This window comes from Humulus lupulus, chromosome 2 (genome assembly GCF_963169125.1).
Source record: "Humulus lupulus chromosome 2, drHumLupu1.1, whole genome shotgun sequence".
NCBI lineage: Eukaryota > Viridiplantae > Streptophyta > Magnoliopsida > Rosales > Cannabaceae > Humulus > Humulus lupulus.
Window position 1 is genome coordinate 84,331,122 of NC_084794.1, and position 20,094 is coordinate 84,351,215.

A 20,094-nucleotide genomic window follows, 5' to 3' on the forward strand; every position below is an offset into this window, starting at 1 on the left:
TGTCCCTCGGGCGTGACTAAGATCAAACCTGCTCCAACATTGCGCTCGTTGGAAGAGCCATCTACGAACAATTTCCACGAAGGAGCTTGACTTTGGAGTTCAGGCTCCTCTATCGGTTCGGTATCCTGGATTCCAGTGAATTCCACGACAAAGTCTGCTAGAGCCTGTCCCTTCACAGCTGCTCATGGAGAATAGGAAATATCGAACTGCTCAAGTTCGACTGCCCATTTTAATAATCAACTGACGGCTTCTGGTTTTTGCAGGACTTGCCGTAATGGCTGGTCGGTGAGTACCACGAGGGGGTGAGCTTGAAAGTACGGTCACAACTTTCTGGAGGCCAAAATCAAGCAATAGGCTAATTTCTCAATGGGAGAATACCGCAACTCTGCTCCTACTAGCCTCTTGCTTATGTAATACCCAAATTTTTGGACATGGTCCTCCTCTCTGATCAAAACTACGCTAGAAACATATTCTGTGACTGCCAAGTAGATGTACAAAGTTTCTTTTTCGACCAGTTTGGACAAGATTGGTGGTTGTGACATATGAGACTTTAGCGCCGGAAAAGCCTGCTCGTACTCTTCTGTCCACTTAAACTTCTTGTTGCCCCTAAGTAGATTAAAAAATGGAACGTACTTGTCCATTGATTTAGAAATGAATCTACTCAAAGTGGCAATCCTCCCGGTTAGGCTTTGAACATCTTTAATTTTGGCAGGCGACTTCATCTTGATCAAGGCCTTGATCTTTTCGGGATTAGCTTCGATACCTCGCGAGTTTACTATGAATCCCAAAAATTTTCCCGATCCAACACCGAATGAACACTTGAGGGGATTTAGCTTCATCTGATATTTGTTCAAGATGCTAAAGCATTCTCGCAGGTCCCCGATGTGCTCTTCTGCCTTCTTCGACTTGACTAGCATGTCATCGACATATACCTCCATGTTAACGCCGATCAACTCTTTGAACATATGGTTGACCAGTCACACCAGTGTTTTTCAAACTGAAAGACATTACTTTAGTAGAGTTCGAGGTCCCAGAGGCTAGGACTCAGTCCGGAAGCCTTTATTTGCTCGTTATTAATGGTATCCTATATTATGGTTGTGACTAGGTTATCGCTAGGGGCTCAGAACTAGGATTGTGCTCGAGGGTCGTTCTTATTTTACACTATACTCGGACCTGAGGTAAGAAAACTGCACCCAATACGTGTTATATGTGATCAGGGCTTAGCCCGACTGTTAATAATAATTATGATTAGGGCTTGGGCCCCTGAGAATAATTATGATTAAGTTTTCGTTTCGTTTATTGGTTAAACGCACTTGAATATTCTATACCTGCTTACGTGTTTTATGATTGCTTGCATGGTTTACGTGGCTAAGGCTTGGCCCCGTTAAATAAGCATGATTATTACTATGATTACGATTACCTGATGATGTTATGTGATTAACATGTATGCGTATTTATCTTGTTAGGGTATGCCTATCCATATCTGCTTCTATATTGATATTCGAATACCTGGTACAAGGATTGACTTATTAGTCAAGGACGGCAACAACGCGCTGGTCGAAAGGCTTAGGCCTAAATCACCAACGTACTATTACGTTGGCTAACCCTATGGTAGTTGGAAAATCAAAGGTGTTTGGCTAGCTCTATGGCTAGTTACCCAGAGCTAAGGGCGAGGGCCCCAGGTGACTCTATGGTCACATAGCTAGGGGATAGGGCCCCGGGGTTGACTCTATGGTCAATTGTTCAAGGCAGCGGCCCCAAATTGGTCCAATGACCATTTATTTGTAACTAAATGACTGTTCGAATAGGTTATTACTGCTAGACATGCTAGATAAGTATTTGGGAATCTTTATTTTCTGTTCATGCATATGCTTAAGTTTTCTTGCTGAGCCTTAGCTCACAAGTGTTTTGTGGTGCAGGTAAGGGAAAAGGAAAGTTTGACCAGCCATGAGTTGGAGAGCTTCGGTGGCGGCGTGTACATATGCGGCTTCTCATCCATCACGACCGAGGATATCCTAGAGGAACTAGGTTTGTAGCCCTGATTTTGCCGCTTAGGTCGGCCGGTTATAATTTTGATGTATATACACCTTTTTAAAAGTTTTTTTGTAATATTTTGGGATCCCATGTATGTATAAACTTTTTAAATAAAAGTCAACTGTTCATTTGACCATAAATTTTAACCCTAACCCTTGACATTAACCTTAGTTACACGTTTATAACCAAATGACTTGATTAGCAAGTCTGACACAATTTAAAGTACACAGTGTAACGGTCCTTGATTAGGAGGGCGTTACAGGAACTGATTCCTCATGCCTGGAATGCCGAATATCTTCGCCGATATTACCAGTAATATGAGCAGCAACCATTGTCTATTTCTGTATTACCACCGTAGCCTTCGGGCACATGTAATGGAATCAGTGTATGTAAAACACGATAAGAAATTTATTGTCTGCTTATATTCTTTGGTTTCCTTTATATTCTATTGATGCTATGTAAGAGCACCCACTCGCCTGGACAAGTGACCGTAGACTAGTCTCTGATCACTTGGGGGCATGGAGTTAGGGCAGCACTACGCCTCACAAGGAACGACCTAGGAAACTAAACTTGTCAATTGTCAAGAGGAGTAAGCCTAGCATCATCATCCCGAGAATAGAAAATCATAGGAAACTAGTTAGGTCTAGCCTAAAAGGCAGCTCGTTCCAGGCAGAACTAAGCTTAGCACCTAAGAGCTAGATAACCCAAGTATCGTGAGAATAGACTATTGTCACCTTCCGTGGACACCGAGCCCGAGGAGCTCTAACCAAGTCTCTTGACCTCAAGATGTGAACGGAAGGCCGAGAACCCCATACTTGGCCTCGGGAATTCCATGACAAGGGGAGCTTGGCTAGTCAACGAGCGAAGCACCCCTAATGTCACTAGAAAACCCATTATAATGCAAACTTAAGAATTTAGGTTACCTCTTGAGGATAGCGCGCACTCAGAGAGTAATAACCAAATCCTAATCCGTGTTATACAAGGCAGCCCATGCTTGGACACCTCGTTACCATCACCTCCCGAGGAGGTGCGAGATGGTATGGATGTAATGCCCCAAATTTCCTAATAAGGTTTAGGACCTTGATTAGGAGGTCGGGAGGGCCATAATTGATTTATTATGTTATTAAATGATTATATACATGTTTAGGTGTATTAAATATGCATGTGAACCCATTACTGATTAATTGGGTGATTTTCATATTTTGGCCATTTCGCGCATATTTGGCATATATGAGATATGTGTGTGGTGCTTTATTATTATTTGGTTATGCTAGGGTTACTCAACACAAGACGATCCTAGGAGGTAAGCTAGTGGAATAGTCACAATAAGATTTATTCTTGACTCGGAGTGAGTCAAGGGGTATTTAGCACATTGCCGGGTTATTGGGTAATGGGAATCAATATTTGATGATAAATTGGGAGTTAGTAAGATCAGGGAGAAATTTTGGAGGTTTTGACTATTTTGTCCCCGAGGACGTTTTTGGAACCCCAAGCGTTAGGATTTGTTTGAGGCTACTTAAGCTTGAAGTAACTGTGAAGAAATAAAAAGAACGTTCACTCTTCCTAAAAGTTCCATTTTCGTCTCCCGATCGCATTTTCGAAGAAAACTTGAGTTTTAGGACTCAGATTCAAGTGAAGATCGAGGCATCGCGATACTAGGGAAGATTAGAAGCTTATTAGCCAGAGGATTTAGTTGGGAAACAACTCAATCGGAGGTAATTCAAGTTTTAAGTTTTTTAAAGTTTTTAAGCTTGAATTGGACTTTGTGTTTTGATGAGTTTCTGATTGAATTGAAGCTTGGGTTTTGCTAGTTTTGGATCATGGGGATGTTTGGGAACTTTGATTTTTGAGTTTGGAGATGTTTGGATAGGTTTTTGGAAGGTTTTAAAAAGGATAAAATGAGGAAAGATGGCTGGTTCGAGGTTGGGCCGCGGTCCTGTTCTAGGGCGCCGTGGCCCAAGCTTGAAGAAGGAGGAGGAAGGCACTGTCAGGGGGGCGGGCCACGGCATGGTGCATGGAGGGCCGCGACACTTAAGGAAATTTTTGCCCAGAATTGTGTTTTTGTCATGGGAACTTAACTCTAAGGGCCTGGGATCGATCCTACTACCTAGTTGAGTGGGATTCAACGTCCCGGAGGCTTGGGGTGGGTTTGGAAGTATTTATTTACTCATGTTTATGAGGTTTTATATTATGGTTGTGACTAGGTTATCACTAGGGGCTTGGAATCAGGATCGTGCTTGTGGCTCGTTTATTGGTAACCTATGCTTGGACCAAAGGTAAGAAAATTGCACCCTATATGTGACATGCATGGTTATTAGTGAGGCATGTCGAGTGTTTAAAGGTGATGCATGAGAAACATGTGATTAGGGCATACCATGAATATTGAATATGAGATTGATCAGAGCTTGAGTCTCTGTGTTTGTGCATGATCATAATTATGCTAGCAACTATTAAGTAAGCATGTTGAATGCCCTACATTTGGATATTTGACATATGATATATGCCTGGTAGCATTGCTTACTTGTGTGTGGCACTGACTAACTAGTCAGAATTGGCAATGGTGTTAGTATTAATTGTGAAGCTGTGACCTACTTGTCAAGTTTGCAGTAGTATTGAGCACTGGTCACCTGGTATTGACTAAAAAGTCAAGAACGGACTTAGCGTGTTTAACGAAAGCCGATAAAGATTAGATCTAATCGACATCTGCATTGAATGACTCAAATGAGCATTAATGCCGGACCGACCTCAAGTTCGATGAAAATTATAAGTGCTTGTCTAGCCAAAGGCTAGTCACTTAGAGCCAGGGCTAGAGAGCCCTAGTGACTGTTTAGTCACATGGCTATGGGTGTTGAGCCCGAGTGACTTACCCATCAGTCACTCATTTGATTGGAGCCAGGGCTAGAGAGCCCCAATGGCTCTTTATTCACATGGCTATGGGTGCCGAGCCCCGTAGTGACTTGTTCATCAGTCACTCATCTGATTAGAGCCATTGCCAGAAAGCCCAGGTGACGGTTTCGTCACACGGCTGTGGGTGCCGAGCCCTGTAGTGACTTGTTCGTCAGTCACTCATTATGGTTTAACAGAACCTCAAAGTGATATTCACTCATCTGTTCAGGGCTATAAGCTTTGTATGATCATAATGATCATCATTTGCATGGTTGTGGGTGTTGAGCCCCCGTGGTGACTTGCTTGTCAGTCACTCATTATGGTTAATGGAACTACCAATGTTAAATCACTCATCTGATTAGGATTGACTTGATAGTCGTCCAATCAGGAGGGCAGGATTTCTTATCCTAGATTCCCCAGCATTATCTGAATTTATGTGCATGCTTGATTAGAGCTATATTTGCTAGGCATGACAGATGTGATTTGATGTCATGATATGACTGTTCATGAGAATATTGAGTTTTCTTGCTGGGCTTCGGCTCACGGGTGCTATGTGGTGCAGGTAAAAGCAAAAGAAAGCTGGACCATCCTTGAGTTGGAGAGCTTAGGTGACGATGTGTACATATGCGGATGCTCGACCGCCACGGCCGAGGGTTAAACCCTATTTTGCCACTTAGATCGGCTGGTTGTAAATATTTTCTTGTAATGAACCTTTAAATTATATTTTTGGGATCTCAATGTATACAGTAAACGTTTTAGTAAAACGTTATATCTTAACCAAAATTTTTAATCCTTAAACTGCTAATCATACTTAGTTACACAATTATGTCCAAATGAATCGATTAGCGCGTTTAACACTGTTTAAAAGGTGCACAGTAACGGTCCCTGGAGTTTAGGGCGTTACAATGGAATTGACGAGATATGCACCCGGAAAGTAGTGTTGAAACCCCCGGCCGACCTCCCGAGTAGTGCATACTCGGGGGGCAGGTGGTTTCACATGCTAGGACCCCTGAAAGCCCGAATCTTTGGATTGCAGGGGCATAGGACGCCAAGTGAGGACCAACGATAAATTTTGCGTCAAAGTTACTTCTAGGACTATGAGCCTACAAGGGACTAAACGCGGGAACCACCTATAAAACGGTTTTAGTTCTTGTTCTCGTGACATTTGTGTTATGTTTAATTTATAGAACCAAGTGTTTAAAATGGTTTCAGTTCTTGTTCTCATGACATTCGTGTTACGTTGAATTTATAGAACCAAGTGTTTAAAATAATTTGAGTTCTTGTTCTCGTGACATTCATGTTACGTTGAATTTATAGAACCAAGTGTTTAAAATGGTTTGAGTTCTTATTCTCGTGACATTTGTGTTATGTTGAATTTATAGAGCCAAGTGATTAAAACGGTTTTAGTTCTTGTTCTCATGACATTCGTGTTACGTTGAATTTATAGAACCAAGTGTTTAAAACGGTTTGAGTGCTTATTCTCGTGGAAATTTAAGTTACAGTGAATTCATAGAACCAAACCAAATGAAAAGAAAGGCAAGATACATAATTCTTAAAAGGGAAAATAATTACAACTATGCTCAGGGGCTCGAGCGATGGTTTGTCTATACCCCAAAAAAGTTCTCGTGACATTCGTGTTACATTGAATTTATAGAACCAAGTGTTTAAAACGGTTTGAGTTCTTGTTCTCATGACATTTGTGTTACGTTGAATTTATAGAACCAAGTGTTTAAAATGGTTCAAGTTCTTGTTCTCGTGACATTCATGTTACGTTGAATTTATAGAACTAAGTGTCTAAAACAGTTTGAGTGCTTATTCTCATGGCGATTTAAGTTACAGCGAATTCATAGAACCAAACCAAATGAAAAGAAAGGAAAGTTACATAATTCTTAAAAGGGAAAATAATTACAACTATGCTCGGGGGCTCGAGTGATTGTTTGTCTGTACCCCAAAAAAATTTATGGCACGCAGGCCTAAGTGTTAAAATTATGATAAGTCTTTGGGAACCTCCTCCACCAGGTCAATGATCAGATCTCCACTCGGGGCAGCCCCTGCCTGGGCCATTTCAGCAGTTGGAGTTTCCTCAATTGGTTGAGCGGCCTCGGCAGAAAAAGTCGCCTCGGTCGTTGGAGCCACTTGGGTTGCTTTGGCAGCTTGGAGGCCCTCATTAAAGAGGATTCTATACTTCTCAGGCTCCCTAGTGAAATCCAAGCTCATGTCTTGGTTGTGGTACTAGGCCACGTAGAAGGCATCCTCAGCGATAGTCTCGGTTTCTCTTTCACGCTTCTCCACCTGACACCGAGTAGATCTGTTCAGCTCCATGGCTTGGAGGGCCTTCCTCTCTGCTAGCTCAACCCGGTCGATGGCCTCCTTAGCCTGCTCTTGTAGTTGGGAGTTCTCCAGGACCACTGAGGCGACCTCAGTTGTGGCCCTCTTAGCCTCCTCCTGGGCTCGCTGCATGCCCTCAATGGTCGCCTTCATCTCCTCTTTGGCCTGTTGCATGTCCTCAACGACCTTCTGGACATCTTCCTCAAGCTCTCGAAAGCATTTTCGCTTGGCTTCGAGGGCAGCCTTGGCCCGAGCAAGTTCTTCCCGAGGGCCTTTCATTTTCTCCTTAAGGGAGACAATTTTGTCTTGGTCATTCTGGAGTGCGTACGAATTCTCCATCATGATGTCTCCCAGGCGCTGGCAAGCCAAGGCGGACTGCAAAACGAAAAAAATCAAAGGAAGGAAAGTGTAAGCCTAATAAAACCTTGTTGAGTTGAATTCAGGCACTGGAATGATTAGCTTACCCGGACAGTGGCGTACTTACACGAGGCCACGAGAGAAGCCTCATTACTATCGCTGAGTTGGGAGAAGCTTCAGGCAGTCAACTCGCACATGGTGTTGCTGACCCCCTGGAGGAGCTATGCGGCGAGAGGAGCAACTACCTCCCCTAGCTTGGCGAAGAACAAACTCTCTAGCTCAACCCGATCAATTAGAGGAACGATGGGCCTCTCTCGGGGTGGCTTGAGTTGACGAAGGGCCTTGGTTGTCTCATGCAAGGCTTTGTTGCCTTCTTCTAGCCTTGCTTCAAAGTGTTGAAGCATCTTCTTGTACTGCTCCAGCAATGTCCTCTCATACTTCTCAGGGTACACCAAGAGACAGATTTGGGGTGGCACCGCCTCCTGCTCCGAGTCTTGAACCGAACCTTGGTTCGGTTCTGGGGCCTCCTCCTACCTTGGCTCTTGAACCGCCTCTTCTGACCCGGGCGAGGAAGGGATCTCCACTACCGGGGGCAAGTCGACTGCAAGGACCTCCGTAGGGGGAGTGGAGACTCTCTGCCTCTTGGCTAGAGGAGAGGGTTTGGGTTGCTCCCGAGGACGTGATGACCCCTCTCCTACCGAAGAGCTGGGGGGCGCTCCTAACCTTAGCGTAGACTGGACAATGTCTGCCAATCCCATGTGAGCTGCAGGAACAAATTAAATAGTTAGCGTACATTCTATACAAAAGGATAATGCAATAACATAAGCTACTCGGAGGCCCACCGTGAGTTGAGCCTCGGTGCAAACAGTGAGGGTGTATTATCCTATTCCAGACCTTACAACTAATGTTGGTACCATATTGGCAAAACCAACTCGAGTTGAAAGATGTCACTCGATCTAGGGGTATGAAACCCCGAGAAGTTGACTGCCTCCTCGGGCGGTGGAGATACACCTCTATTAAATCTAGGTAATCCTGGAATTCTTCCCTAGTCCAGTGCTTATGTGAAATTTGACCACAATGGAGAAGAGCTGGAGAAGCCCAAACGTGCTCGGGACTTATCCTATCACCTACTCGGGAAGCATAAGTCAGAGCAAGAGGTGATTTACCTGAGTCAAGGTGGGAAGCTTCCATCCCTGCCTGAAGCTCTTCCTCGAGATCCCGATCCTCTTGTGCCTCCCAGGCCTCCTCTGCAGCGCTCGCATTCACCAGCCTCTCACCCGCCATTCGTTTCTATAACGCCCTCTTGGCTAGCCTGTCTATGTAACTGATGTGACAAGATGCCAACTCCCGAGACTTTTTGGACTGGCGGTACTTGGTTAGCTCGAGGTTGCCGATTCATTGTTCTACGCTGAGAAGCCCCGACCTAATGAGGTTTTCTTCTGTTACCAGGACGCTAAGGTCCAAATCTCGGTCGGGGAGATCCTTCATTGCCTAGAGATGATCCTCGAAGAGTTGGACATAGTGGGTTCGGCAGAAAGGACCTATTCAAAAGGAATTGACTGAGTATCGCATACAAAAAAGTCCTAATAAGGTAAAGGATAACGCGTTCGGGAAGATACTCACCAACTCGAGCGAAGTCAAGAATCAGAGTCGGGTTGCTATAGGTTGGGAAGCCGTTTGTGAAGAAGAAGGCGTCCTTGTAGTCCCGAGAGTGATTCTCATTATGGTGAAGAGCCTTATAGTCGAGTGACGAGGCCACGTACTTTTCCAGGGCATAATACCCGTCTCACTTGGAGCTCTTCTTCTGAGGAGTGGTGCGGAAGATGCAGAAGTAAAGGATCTCCACTGGCAAAGGCTTGGGCTATTTCTGCTTCCAATACAGAATGTACATCCCCGCGAACACTCTATAGCCGTTGGGGGAAAGTTGGAAAAGGGCTACCCCCATGAACTTCAGGAAGTTCACAAAGTACTATTTGAGGGGTAGGGTAGCCCCCGCCATTAGGTGGGCTTGGCTCCAGGCGTCCAGGCCGTTGACACTACGATGCGCCCTCTCAGACTCTCGACAGAGACAAATGAGGCACTTGTCTTCGACCGAGTAATATCTCATGATCGCCTCGATGGTGTCGAGGTGTCAAAGCAGAGTGTGGTAATCCTCTGCTTCGAATGCGTCGCCCTCGTACTTTTGGGTAGGGTGTGGAAGAGGGGCCTTGTTAACCTCCTCCACAGTTAGGCCCTTGTCTTCGAGCATTTCGAGTCTCACCACCACTTGGATGTCGGGACGAACGACTAGCTCCCCAGCTGGATCTTGGGTTCCCGTCCTTATATTTCCTTCGGAGGCATCTTGTGCTCGGGTCATATCGGAGATCTTCTGGTAGAAGAGATAAAACCCGTGTTCGTGTAATTTTTGGAGTTCCTCAGACATCTGAGACAAAAAACCAAGCAATTAGAATTCTGATTGAAGGAAAGATGGCCAAAACACGAATGACTCTAGGGATACTACTCAGGAAGAAGAGAAAAGTTTTGGAAATGCGGGGTATCCCCGACGCCTAAAGACAAGTCGGAGGGGATGAACCTATCAGGATCTGGGAATTTTCCAAATTCCGGTCACAGGCTCAGAAACGCAAAGTTGACATAAAGACTTTTGAGGGTCATTTTGAACGTCCCTAACGTCAAAATGTGCCTAAAATGACTAGAGAAAACTAGAAACAGACTCTAAAATCCCTACCATTGGAATTCCTAAACATATATCGAAAAAACCTCAAGCACACACAAAAATAGAAAGGTGGGTCGAAGGTACTTACCCGAGATGAAACAGAGGTAGGTGCTGAGGCGAGTCCTAACCTTGAAATATCGCTTGCTGTTTGCCCAAAAATACGATGATTCACGCCAGTCGTCCAGAGCTCCTGGAAAAAAGGGATTGAAGGAGAGGGGCAGATGAGAGAGAAGAGAGTGTTCTGAGAGGGTTTTTTTTATCTTAGTATGGTTATCGTGTGAGGCTGAAGATGGTTTTCTTGAGCTTTTATACCCAGTAAAACTTATGAAGGAAGCAACTTCCCCACGACCATCAGATGGCTTGCCCTGGTGAGATCATGAGAGTGATCCAATGGTCAGGGTTCAAAAGGCGCGGATCGCAATCATTGTTTTTCTTTGGGAAAAGACGCCTCAGGTGCAGAGTGGACGTTTGGGATCTCGGAGTTGATCCCTAATTAAATGCACGGACTGATGGGCCCAGCAATGGGGCGTTGACACGTGGGTTTCTCTTTTCAGAGTGACGTCAGAGGAAAGCCCAAACGTTTTTCCCTCCATTTTTTCAAATCACCTTTAAGTTAAGTCTCCACTGCCCTAGGGTGAGTAGAGACTTGGGGGGCAAATGTTGTCCGTATTTTCACCTCCAACACATGGCAACCCCCAGTGATTGGCTTGAACGTTCATATACATCATCAGGGTATGTTACTGTCCGAGGCCTCTAGTCGAAGCAAGGGTCCTCCCAGGTGAGACTGCCTTTGACAGTGGGTCGTGGGTGCCTTAGTAGACTGCCTTAGTGGATGAAAATGGGTCGTGGGTGCCTTAGTAGATCTGCTTTATTAATAGCAGTAGATCAAGTTGGTAATGTCTTTCCCCTAACAAAAAAAAAACTTTATAATTTTAACTTCGAGTGGTTGACACTATCATCCAATTTTTAATTACTGGACTAACATCACTTCTATGTTCAATTATTATGTTGTGTACAACCATTCTTGCAATCATTATATAATGTAAAACACATTTGTTTTTGTTTTTTGTTTTTATTAAATATGTTCTTGTCATAATTGTAAATTGTAAATAAATAATTTTTGGTTAGGAGAAAAGAATGGAAAAAAAGAATTCATTTTTAATATGTTCTTTTGTCATTAGAATATTATTCCAATTATTTCTTTCAAAAATGAAAAGAAAAATCATTTTAATATATGATAATTTTCATCAAATGCATAATTTGTATGCAAACAAATTTGTATGGAATTATTGTTAAAAAAAAACTATATAATGTTTTCATGTCATGAATATTAGGCCATTTTAGATACTCATCAATCATATTCCTTGGTATATCATTCGCCAACATTTGGAACACGATAGTTACTTAGTTGAAAATTAGACATCATAATTCTATTGAATCCATCATTTTGTTGCATAAAATAGTTCACCATATTAACAATATGAAAGAACTTTGAAACATTCAAAATCTGACAAAACATTAAATATATTGTTATGACACATGATCAATAGATTATGGTCAACATTTTTTTGGTCGCAATAAATCACCATAGATGATCATAAATTGAGTTTTGATGGCTGATTGATTGTTAGTTGTATTGTCACTTCTATAATTCTTACATTGTACTTTTATCATTACTTTTACTCTAAAAATTAAAAAGGAAGTAGTGTATGCTTCCAACATTACAAGTAGCAAAAGTAATTTCATTGAATTTCTGCTTACATCAATATAGGCTTATATTTTTATTGACCACAATATTTTAGATGATAAGAAATATGAGATATTACATTCTTATTGTTGGAAAAAAAATTGTTTAGCATAGCATTTTTTGTACGATATGCAACCAAAGAAGTGTTTCTGCTTGTGTTATTGCTTGTGTAAGTTAAGATGGGGTCAATTTTTTTATTAACATTTCAAACAAATTTAATCAAGACAAATAAATGGTGAGAAGTCACTTTGTGCTTTGACATAACTACTATTCTCACCTTTCTCACATTGCCAAGTGATGATAATAGCTATACTTTATGCAATAATGACAAGTTTTATCAATCAATGGCTTCAGCTTGCTATTATTATTTGTCATCTTAGATAACTTTGTTTTATTTTAACTAATAGAAAATTCTGAGGAAAGATTGCTCTATTTATTTTGCGAAAATATGATAGCATGCAATATCGATAAATCTTATCAACTAATCGCTTCACCTTATTATATATTCTTGTGTGAAATAGTTTATCTAATTTTGAGTAAGAGGAGAATATCACACTAACATCCCATCAATTTGCATCAACGTTTTACTATTATATTTTATTTTGAAGGGAAAAAAAGATTTCTTCAAAGAACAAAAAATTGATATATGGAAAGAAAAAAAACCTCGAACTACTTTTATTATATACTATAATACTAAATTATTTTTGTATTATATTAGTTTATTTTATTGTTATTTCCACTTATTTAATTTGGCAGTATGTTTGTAATATTCCATTGTTATTTTTAATTTCAAAACTAATTTCTACATTACAAACATAATTAAATTCATTAAACATACACTCTGATAGATATTAATAAATATATTCTCTATAATAAATGTGTAGATAATGGAAATTCTTGATTTTAACTGTTTTTTTATTTTTTTCGTTAACTTTAACAGAATATTTTTATATTTAACAAAATATTCTTATATTTAACGGTAGATTATAAATTTGACTTAAACTTAAATAAATAGATAATTAAATAAATTAAAATATGATATTTTTGAGATATTTTATAATGATAATTATTTAAAAACAATAAAATCATATATTTTATAACTTAAATAAAATTTAATTATACCTAAACTTAATATTATATTAAACATATAATTTATAATATTTTATTGTACTGTCAAATTCAAAAACTAGAAAAAATATCAACTTAAAAAAATTAATTAATTAATTGAAAATTGATATTTTAATATATTTTATGATAATTTAAATAATTAAATATATTTATTTAAAAATAATAAAAGCATACATCATTTTTTTTATCTTATAAATTTGTGTAATAGTTTGTTTTTTATCAAATGATTGAAGCTCTTTTTCTTTATCAAATTCATCAAAGGACATTGTGAGATACATTAGAAACTAAAAATAATTAATGCATGCACATTATTTTATTTTTTTTTATGAAAGGAGAATTATATTGAACCACAAAAACAACAGTACAAAACGAGCCCCTCCAACCGAGTATTACAAAAGATTAACACTCTCAAGAAACCTTACATCCTTACTAGAAAAGCTTAGATCTAGGCAAGTTTTTAACTCTAGCAAATAAACTATTTTGCAGCACAGCAAACACTGAGTTCACAGAGAAAGAACACTGATTATATAAGCAGTGATTCCTATTCCACCAAACCAAGTACACCACAGCAGCTAGACCAGCAGCAAGTAGCTTTTGCTGGAGACCTTTGGGCTTCCCCTTCATCCACTTAAGCCATCCCTGGTAATGGATAGGCCAAACATCACAGATCAGCCAAGAAGCCACTCTCTGTCTCACCATTTGTGAGAAAGGACACTGAAAGAAGAGATGACCATGACATTCTTGCTGCAACTCACACACAGGGCATAACTCTGAAGAAATCTGTAAATGACACTTTATTAAGTTGTCTCTAGTTAGTAAATGCCCCAAAGTAGCTTGCCAAAGAATAAACCTATGCTTGGGCATAGATAAATTGCACCAGACAACATGATAAAAAGGAACTCTGTCCTTGTGAACCAACAGTTCATATAATTTGCTGGTATGTAACTTGTTCTTCACAGAAGCCTCAGCCAAAAATCCTGCATTGATAACAGTAGACAGTTTAATGAGTTTACGCCAATACCAACTTACATCCACTTGAAGCTTATAATCCCAAATTGACTGTCCTTTAAGGTAAATGGCATCTATCCATTTGACCCAAAGGACATCCTGTTTAGTAGAAACAATCCATATATATTTGGCAAGCAAAACCATATTCCATTTAACACTATCCTTAAATCCACACCCCCCATCTGTTTAGGAAGACAGACTTGGTCCCAATTTGTGAGATGTAACTTGCTCCTGTTATCATTCCTCCCACTAGAACCCCACAAAAATTTCCTGCAGAGATGGTCAATCTCAGCAATGACTTTCTTAGGGAGCATGAAGATACTCATCCAAAAAGCTCTTATCCCCAAAAGCACTGAGTGAATCAACTGAGTTTTTCCAGCAAAGGATAAATGTCTGTTAGACCAGTGAAAAAGCTTCAGCCTTATCTTCTTTAATATACTATCACAGTCCCCAGCTTGCCACTTTCTAGGTCTTAGAGGCACCCCAAGATATTTGAGAGGAAAATCACCTTCAGCAATCTGAATCTCCTTCAAAATCCCGCTGGTTTCATTCATAGAAAGACCCCCGAAATAAATTTTCGACTTCTCCAAATTTGCTGTTAAACCAGAAACAACACTAAAAGATTTAAAGCAAGCTTGAATAACCTGAACTGAAGTGTTGTTCCCCTTGCAAAACAGAACTAGATCATCCGTAAAGTACATTATTATCTACATACACAATGACTTTTTCTATTATTATTTTATTTCTATTATTAATTTTTTTTAAATATTATTGTATTATATATATATCATATAAATATATATTTATGTCAATATTGTGTTTAGATATTATAAAGATTATTGATATAAATATAATTTATTCTGTTATATATTCAGAAAAAATAGTGAACCAATAAATATGGATGCCTCAAAAATAATAAATACTATTCACTTGCTTTAAATTTTGTAACAGAATAAGCACACATTTGCTTCAACTTATTTTTGGCGAATCGGTAGCAAGAGTTATTTGATTTTTTTTATTATCATTATTGGCTGCGAGCAAGAGAAAGTACCTTTGGAGTCAATTCTATGATTGTTCAGCTAGTGAACTTTTATAGATATTTTAAAACTAGAAGAAAAATCCACAAGAAAAAGCTTTACAAAATCAAAATCATAAACTGAGTAAGACAATTATGGCCTCCATAGATTTTTTTGTATTTCCTTGACTTGATAATTATAACAATTACCAATCTGTTTGAATTGAATAAAGTACAAATTGAATTTCATTTCTTGGTTCACTGTGTTGTCACCTATTGTCCTCACTCTCTCTCTTTCTCTCTCACATTTTCATCAAACACTACTTTCATTAAGGCCCTCTGTACCTGCGGAAACACAGACAACCCTGAGGCTGATCATGAGGAATCATTCCTCCTCCCTTTGTTGTGTCGATCGCCTCCATCAGCGACACCACTTCATCCATCTCCGGCCGCTTGTCAGGATTTGCATCCCAGCACCGCTTCATCACGTTCGCAAGGGAGCTCGGGCAACATCTTGGTATTTCAGGCCTTAGATTCTGTATTTTCATATGAACATAAGTTTCTTTCAGATAAAATTTGCAACTTCAACAAGATTCTGATGAACTCTACATACCTGGCGGACAACGGCGGAAGTCACTTCCGAGAAACTAAGGTCGGGATACGGCATGTCACAGCAGTATATCTCCCACAAGCAGATTCCAAAACTGTACACATCACATTTTCTGTTGTATGGGTTACCATTAAGAACCTGCTCCATTCCAATTCAAATCAATTATATACAAAGTACATACGACTTTAAGCAAGGCCAACTTCATTCCTTTGAATTGAAATAAACCAAAATCTTAACATTTATAGAAAGCAATAGCGATCCATGTATGTACCAAACCAAGTGATGGAAACTTGGAAACAATGAACCAAATCACTGCAGTTTGAAGGTTGATGTCAGTGCTGGAAATATTCCAAGATAAAGAATATAGCACAATCTTCTTAATGCAAGGATTATAATCCCTTTAAGTGATATGATAACAAATAACCTCATCTTCAAGGATTCCAAGGCGAAACCCAGAAACATATTTCCATCAATTCAATAAATCATAAACAGTTCAATTAGAGCTAATAAAGAGTTCAGTGAGAAAGAGAGATTATGTCTAACCAAGAGTTCAGTTAGAGCTAATACCTCAGGGGCCATATAACCAAGAGTTCCAGTCTCGCCAGTCATGTCGTTGGGATTAGAAGCCTCGATACGAGCAACACCAAAATCAGCTATTTTAAGCGTACGGGTCTTGTCCAGAAGCATATTTTCCGTTTTAACATCTCTATGTACAATCTTCTTCGAATGAAGATAGCTCAGCCTGCACAAAAAGAGGGGCAGCTTAATTCTTTAATATTCAGTAACTGAGTTTAAACTATCAAAACCTGCAATGTCTTCAAACATGCATGGAAACAAATGATTTAATAAAAAACTGAAGAACTTAATAAATGCAGATGAAGAAAGCAAATCCAACCCTCTTGCAAGATCTAGTGCAAGCTGCACAACTACTTTGAAAGCCAGCTTCTTTCTCCGGTTCTTTATGAGGTAAGATTTCAGAGCCCCTCCCGGACAGTATTCGACAACCACACAACCAATGTTACTAGGCATACCAATTTGACCATTATCAGTTTGTATTTGTAAGTCTGACGAGCCAATTGTCGCCCCTATGAACTGCCAAAGAAAGGAAAAAGGATATGGCTATATAAGCAAAAGAGATATCTACCAGAGCACCAACTCTCCCCAAAACAATGACGACAACAAAAAAGAAAGAAACATTTAGGCATGAATAGGCTAAACAATGTCACCCTAAGAGTTACAAACCAGAGTTCATTATGTGATTAAGTAGTGAATCTATATTGTGACAATGTCATTTTGAAGCGGCTAGTCTCGAAGCTGAACTTTCCACTAAAACTTTATACTAGCTTGAGTTAAGTGAGCATAATAAACGAAATATATAAATATATATATATAAATAATTATATATTTTACTAGTTGTAAAAAGAAAATAGAAGATATCATATATTACCTTGGTAACATTAGGGTGGTCAAGTTTATGCCATACGGCAACTTCCTGAGTGAAAGCAGCTCTTAGAGAAGCTATTTCAGCCTCTGATCTATGGCCCTCTTCCCCCCAATCAAGAAGTTTAACTGAGCATTAGAAAACAAAGATGAATGTTAGCAAACTCTTCATAAGTCTTAAATATTATTTTCAGATACACATTAATCTAAAAAAAAATCTATTAAATCCATATATTTATAAATTAGCAACTTTAATCCAATAAAAATGTTATGATGACCATAAACAAACTCCTGTACAGACCCAAAATTTAATGTCTCAAATTAAATATTCATGTGGGCTATTAAATTCTTGTGCAGACCTGAAATAGTTAGAAAGGAACTGTCAAGAGCTGTTAAGATGAGCATCCATCTGGCAGTTTAATAGCTAGCCAGTACACGTAAGAAATTGATTCCATCTATTTGCTTTAAATTTTCCAGCTTTTTGTCGCCACAAGGTGAGAAAGAAATAAGTGCATGCATACATAATAAGTTGAGAAACTCAAATTTTTCTCAAGAAAAAGAGAATAAAAACGACACTGAAGTTAATGCAGTTAACTACCAACTTATCCCAAACCGTGAATCACGGATATTCAATGGTGGGATCTTCAAGCAAGGGTCTATCACAAAGAAGCCCATGATTGAAAAATAAAAATAAAAAGTCAGACAAATTGTCATAAGAAAAGATATGTGAAAGAAAGAAAGAAAGAAAAGAGTAACTTGTGTTGTTTGTAAGTGTTTTTCTTCAAGAAATGAACATAGTTCAAAACTCAATTAAAACTATACTACAAAGTACTAACTATTTTCTGCTCAGATGAGAAAAAGTTGCTATCTTAGGCCAAAAAAACACATCTGTATAAACATTGTTCTAATAATCTCCGGCATACACTCAGTTAAAAAGGACCATCAGTAATTTTCAGCCAGTAAAATGAGACTTGAAAATTCTACTGACTCGAGTAAAAGCCAGCTTCAATCAAAGCGCTAAGAAAGAAGACTTATTACGCCCAGCAGCATTAGGTACTTTTTTGTTCAGTCAAGTCCAAAATAAAAATAAAATCTTGCAACAACGACCACTGAAAACGTACTACGAAACACACTTAAAACATTGCCATAGAAATTTCAATTTCCACTGTCCATATCCGGAAGAAGGAAAATAATACAAAGAAAAGGCACATTCAACCAAAAACCACCTGAAAGTGCAACTGTGTTTTCTGACAATTTAACAAGGACCAAAATCTTAAACACTTCTAAAGAATAACAAACCCAAAAAAGAACATAAATAGAAAACGTATTTACGAATCAAAAAGGTCGAATCTTTTAAAGAAAGAACGAGCTTTGAGAAATGGGTTTTTGTTCTTGTTTGGGTCAAATGGGTAATGTGAATACCCCAAGAAGTAGAGTTATAAAGGTAAAAAAAACCATGAAAAAGAGAAAACAAGAAGCAATACCGGCAACGTCTTGGCCGTCATAAAGTCCCCGGTGAACAGTTCCGAAAGTTCCACGAGCGAGTATGCTCTTGATGATGAGTTTCGCAGGGTCAATCTCCCATTCTTGCCTGGAGGTGGCAGTAGTCCTCGCTAGCTCTTCTTCCTCTTCTTTCTTCTTGTTCTTTTCCATAGTCCATGCTCTGCTCAGATGCCTCTGAAGTTGTTCATCCAAGCTTTTCAGATCTATCTGATCCGCTCTCACATACCCACCTCCACTTTCGCTTTTCTCCTTCATTTTCCGATTACTTTTTCAGAAAACAAGTAAACCCCAGTTAGCACCCAAGTGAGAAAAACTACTAAGTCACAGTGAAAAAGCCTCCAGCTTGAGTTTTGGGTTCTGGGTTTTACAATACAAAGCTCTGAAAACACTTGTGTTGTACTTCTCCCTCTCTCCTCCCTCCCTCCCTCTCTCTCTCACACACACACGCTCACTCTTCGTCTTCTTCTCCTTCCCTTGGTAGTGGCTCAAAACGAAGACGATGACTATTGTTATAATGGTGTCCCCAACGCATTACTACTGCGTTTCCCCTTCACAATCATCCATGTGGGCACATGGATTTTGCCTGAACACGACGTGTGTTTCTGACCCACCTTGGTCTCTCTCTCTACTCTCTCTCCTCTCTGTGTTAATATTTTATGGGATTCACGGTCAATGTACCTTTTATTTTCTTTTTGTTTTTCTTTTTTTTTTTTAGTTTTTGTGGGCTCACTTTCGAACAAGGCTAAGGCTAAATGAAACCAATGCTGTTGATGTTTACAAACATGTAAACGTGATTAGGATTGAATTTGTTGACTTTCATACTTTGACTAAGTTCCATCACCATGAAAAAGGACATATTATCTAAGATAATGTATGGACTATACACTATCTTCTATTTAGTCAGAAAACTAAGTCCATCATCTTGCAAATACTTTATTTCATTGGTTTAAGTTTCTTACAACTTGATTCTCTTCCCTTATCAAAATTAAATTAAACACAAATTTCTCACACAACTTGCGCATCCTACTAGTGAAATGTCGTACTTTTAAGACACTGAAAAATAATAATATAATATTCTTGAGAATATTAAATATATAATATGTATATAATAAATAAAGGACTCATCTAAACCAACAATATAATCAATTTTTCTTTTTCTTTTGAAGATATTCTTTGCCACTAAATCAAGAAGCCACTTAGTGCTGCATGGAACAGCCAACAACCCAAAATAAGTGCTTTTGTATTTAGCTCATCCATGCTAATATTTGGATATACACAACAAGAGTCATGCTCCATTTACCTCACCAAAAGGGAAAATCATGACC

At 39.3% G+C, this 20,094-nt stretch overlaps 2 protein-coding genes across 3 annotated transcripts; both read right to left on the reverse strand.

The window, feature by feature from the left end:
* Window positions 1–13,622: 13,622 nt before the first annotated feature.
* Window positions 13,623–14,902, reverse strand: LOC133814477 (uncharacterized). Its single transcript, XM_062247433.1, has 2 exons — window positions 14,402–14,902; window positions 13,623–14,300 (listed from the first exon to the last, which is right to left on the reverse strand). The coding sequence occupies exons 1-2, from the start codon at window positions 14,900–14,902 to the stop codon at window positions 13,623–13,625; spliced, it is 1,179 nt and encodes a 392-aa protein (XP_062103417.1).
* A 460-nt stretch (window positions 14,903–15,362) lies between these two features.
* LOC133818135 (serine/threonine-protein kinase STY13) lies at window positions 15,363–19,402 on the reverse strand. 2 transcript variants are annotated; one of them, XM_062250851.1, is made up of 7 exons: window positions 18,751–18,940; window positions 17,626–17,743; window positions 17,274–17,395; window positions 16,722–16,918; window positions 16,394–16,568; window positions 15,830–15,964; window positions 15,363–15,752 (listed from the first exon to the last, which is right to left on the reverse strand). In XM_062250851.1, the coding sequence occupies exons 2-7, from the start codon at window positions 17,669–17,671 to the stop codon at window positions 15,546–15,548; spliced, it is 882 nt and encodes a 293-aa protein (XP_062106835.1). In that variant the 5' UTR covers window positions 17,672–17,743; window positions 18,751–18,940; the 3' UTR covers window positions 15,363–15,545. The 2 variants fall into 2 exon arrangements, with proteins under 2 accessions (XP_062106835.1, XP_062106834.1); XM_062250850.1 differs by lacking the exon at window positions 17,626–17,743 and having other exon boundaries at window positions 18,751–19,402.
* Between the last annotated feature and the right edge of the window lie 692 nt (window positions 19,403–20,094).

What these genes read in the sequence shown, in the direction of transcription:
- LOC133814477 (XM_062247433.1), bottom strand. Translation starts at nt 14,902, where the DNA reads ATGTACTTTACGGATGATCTAGTTCTGTTTTGCAAGGGGAACAACACT. An exon ending in ATCTCACAAATTGGGACCAA is followed by an intron (nt 14,301 to 14,401) that starts GTCTGTCTTCCT and finishes TCTACTAAACAG; the next exon opens with GATGTCCTTTGGGTCAAATG.
- LOC133818135 (XM_062250850.1), bottom strand. Translation starts at nt 19,024, where the DNA reads ATGAAGGAGAAAAGCGAAAGTGGAGGTGGGTATGTGAGAGCGGATCAG. An exon ending in GCACTAGATCTTGCAAGAGG is followed by an intron (nt 16,569 to 16,721) that starts GTTGGATTTGCT and finishes CTTTTTGTGCAG; the next exon opens with GCTGAGCTATCTTCATTCGA. An exon ending in CTTCCGCCGTTGTCCGCCAG is followed by an intron (nt 15,753 to 15,829) that starts GTATGTAGAGTT and finishes ATGAAAATACAG; the next exon opens with AATCTAAGGCCTGAAATACC.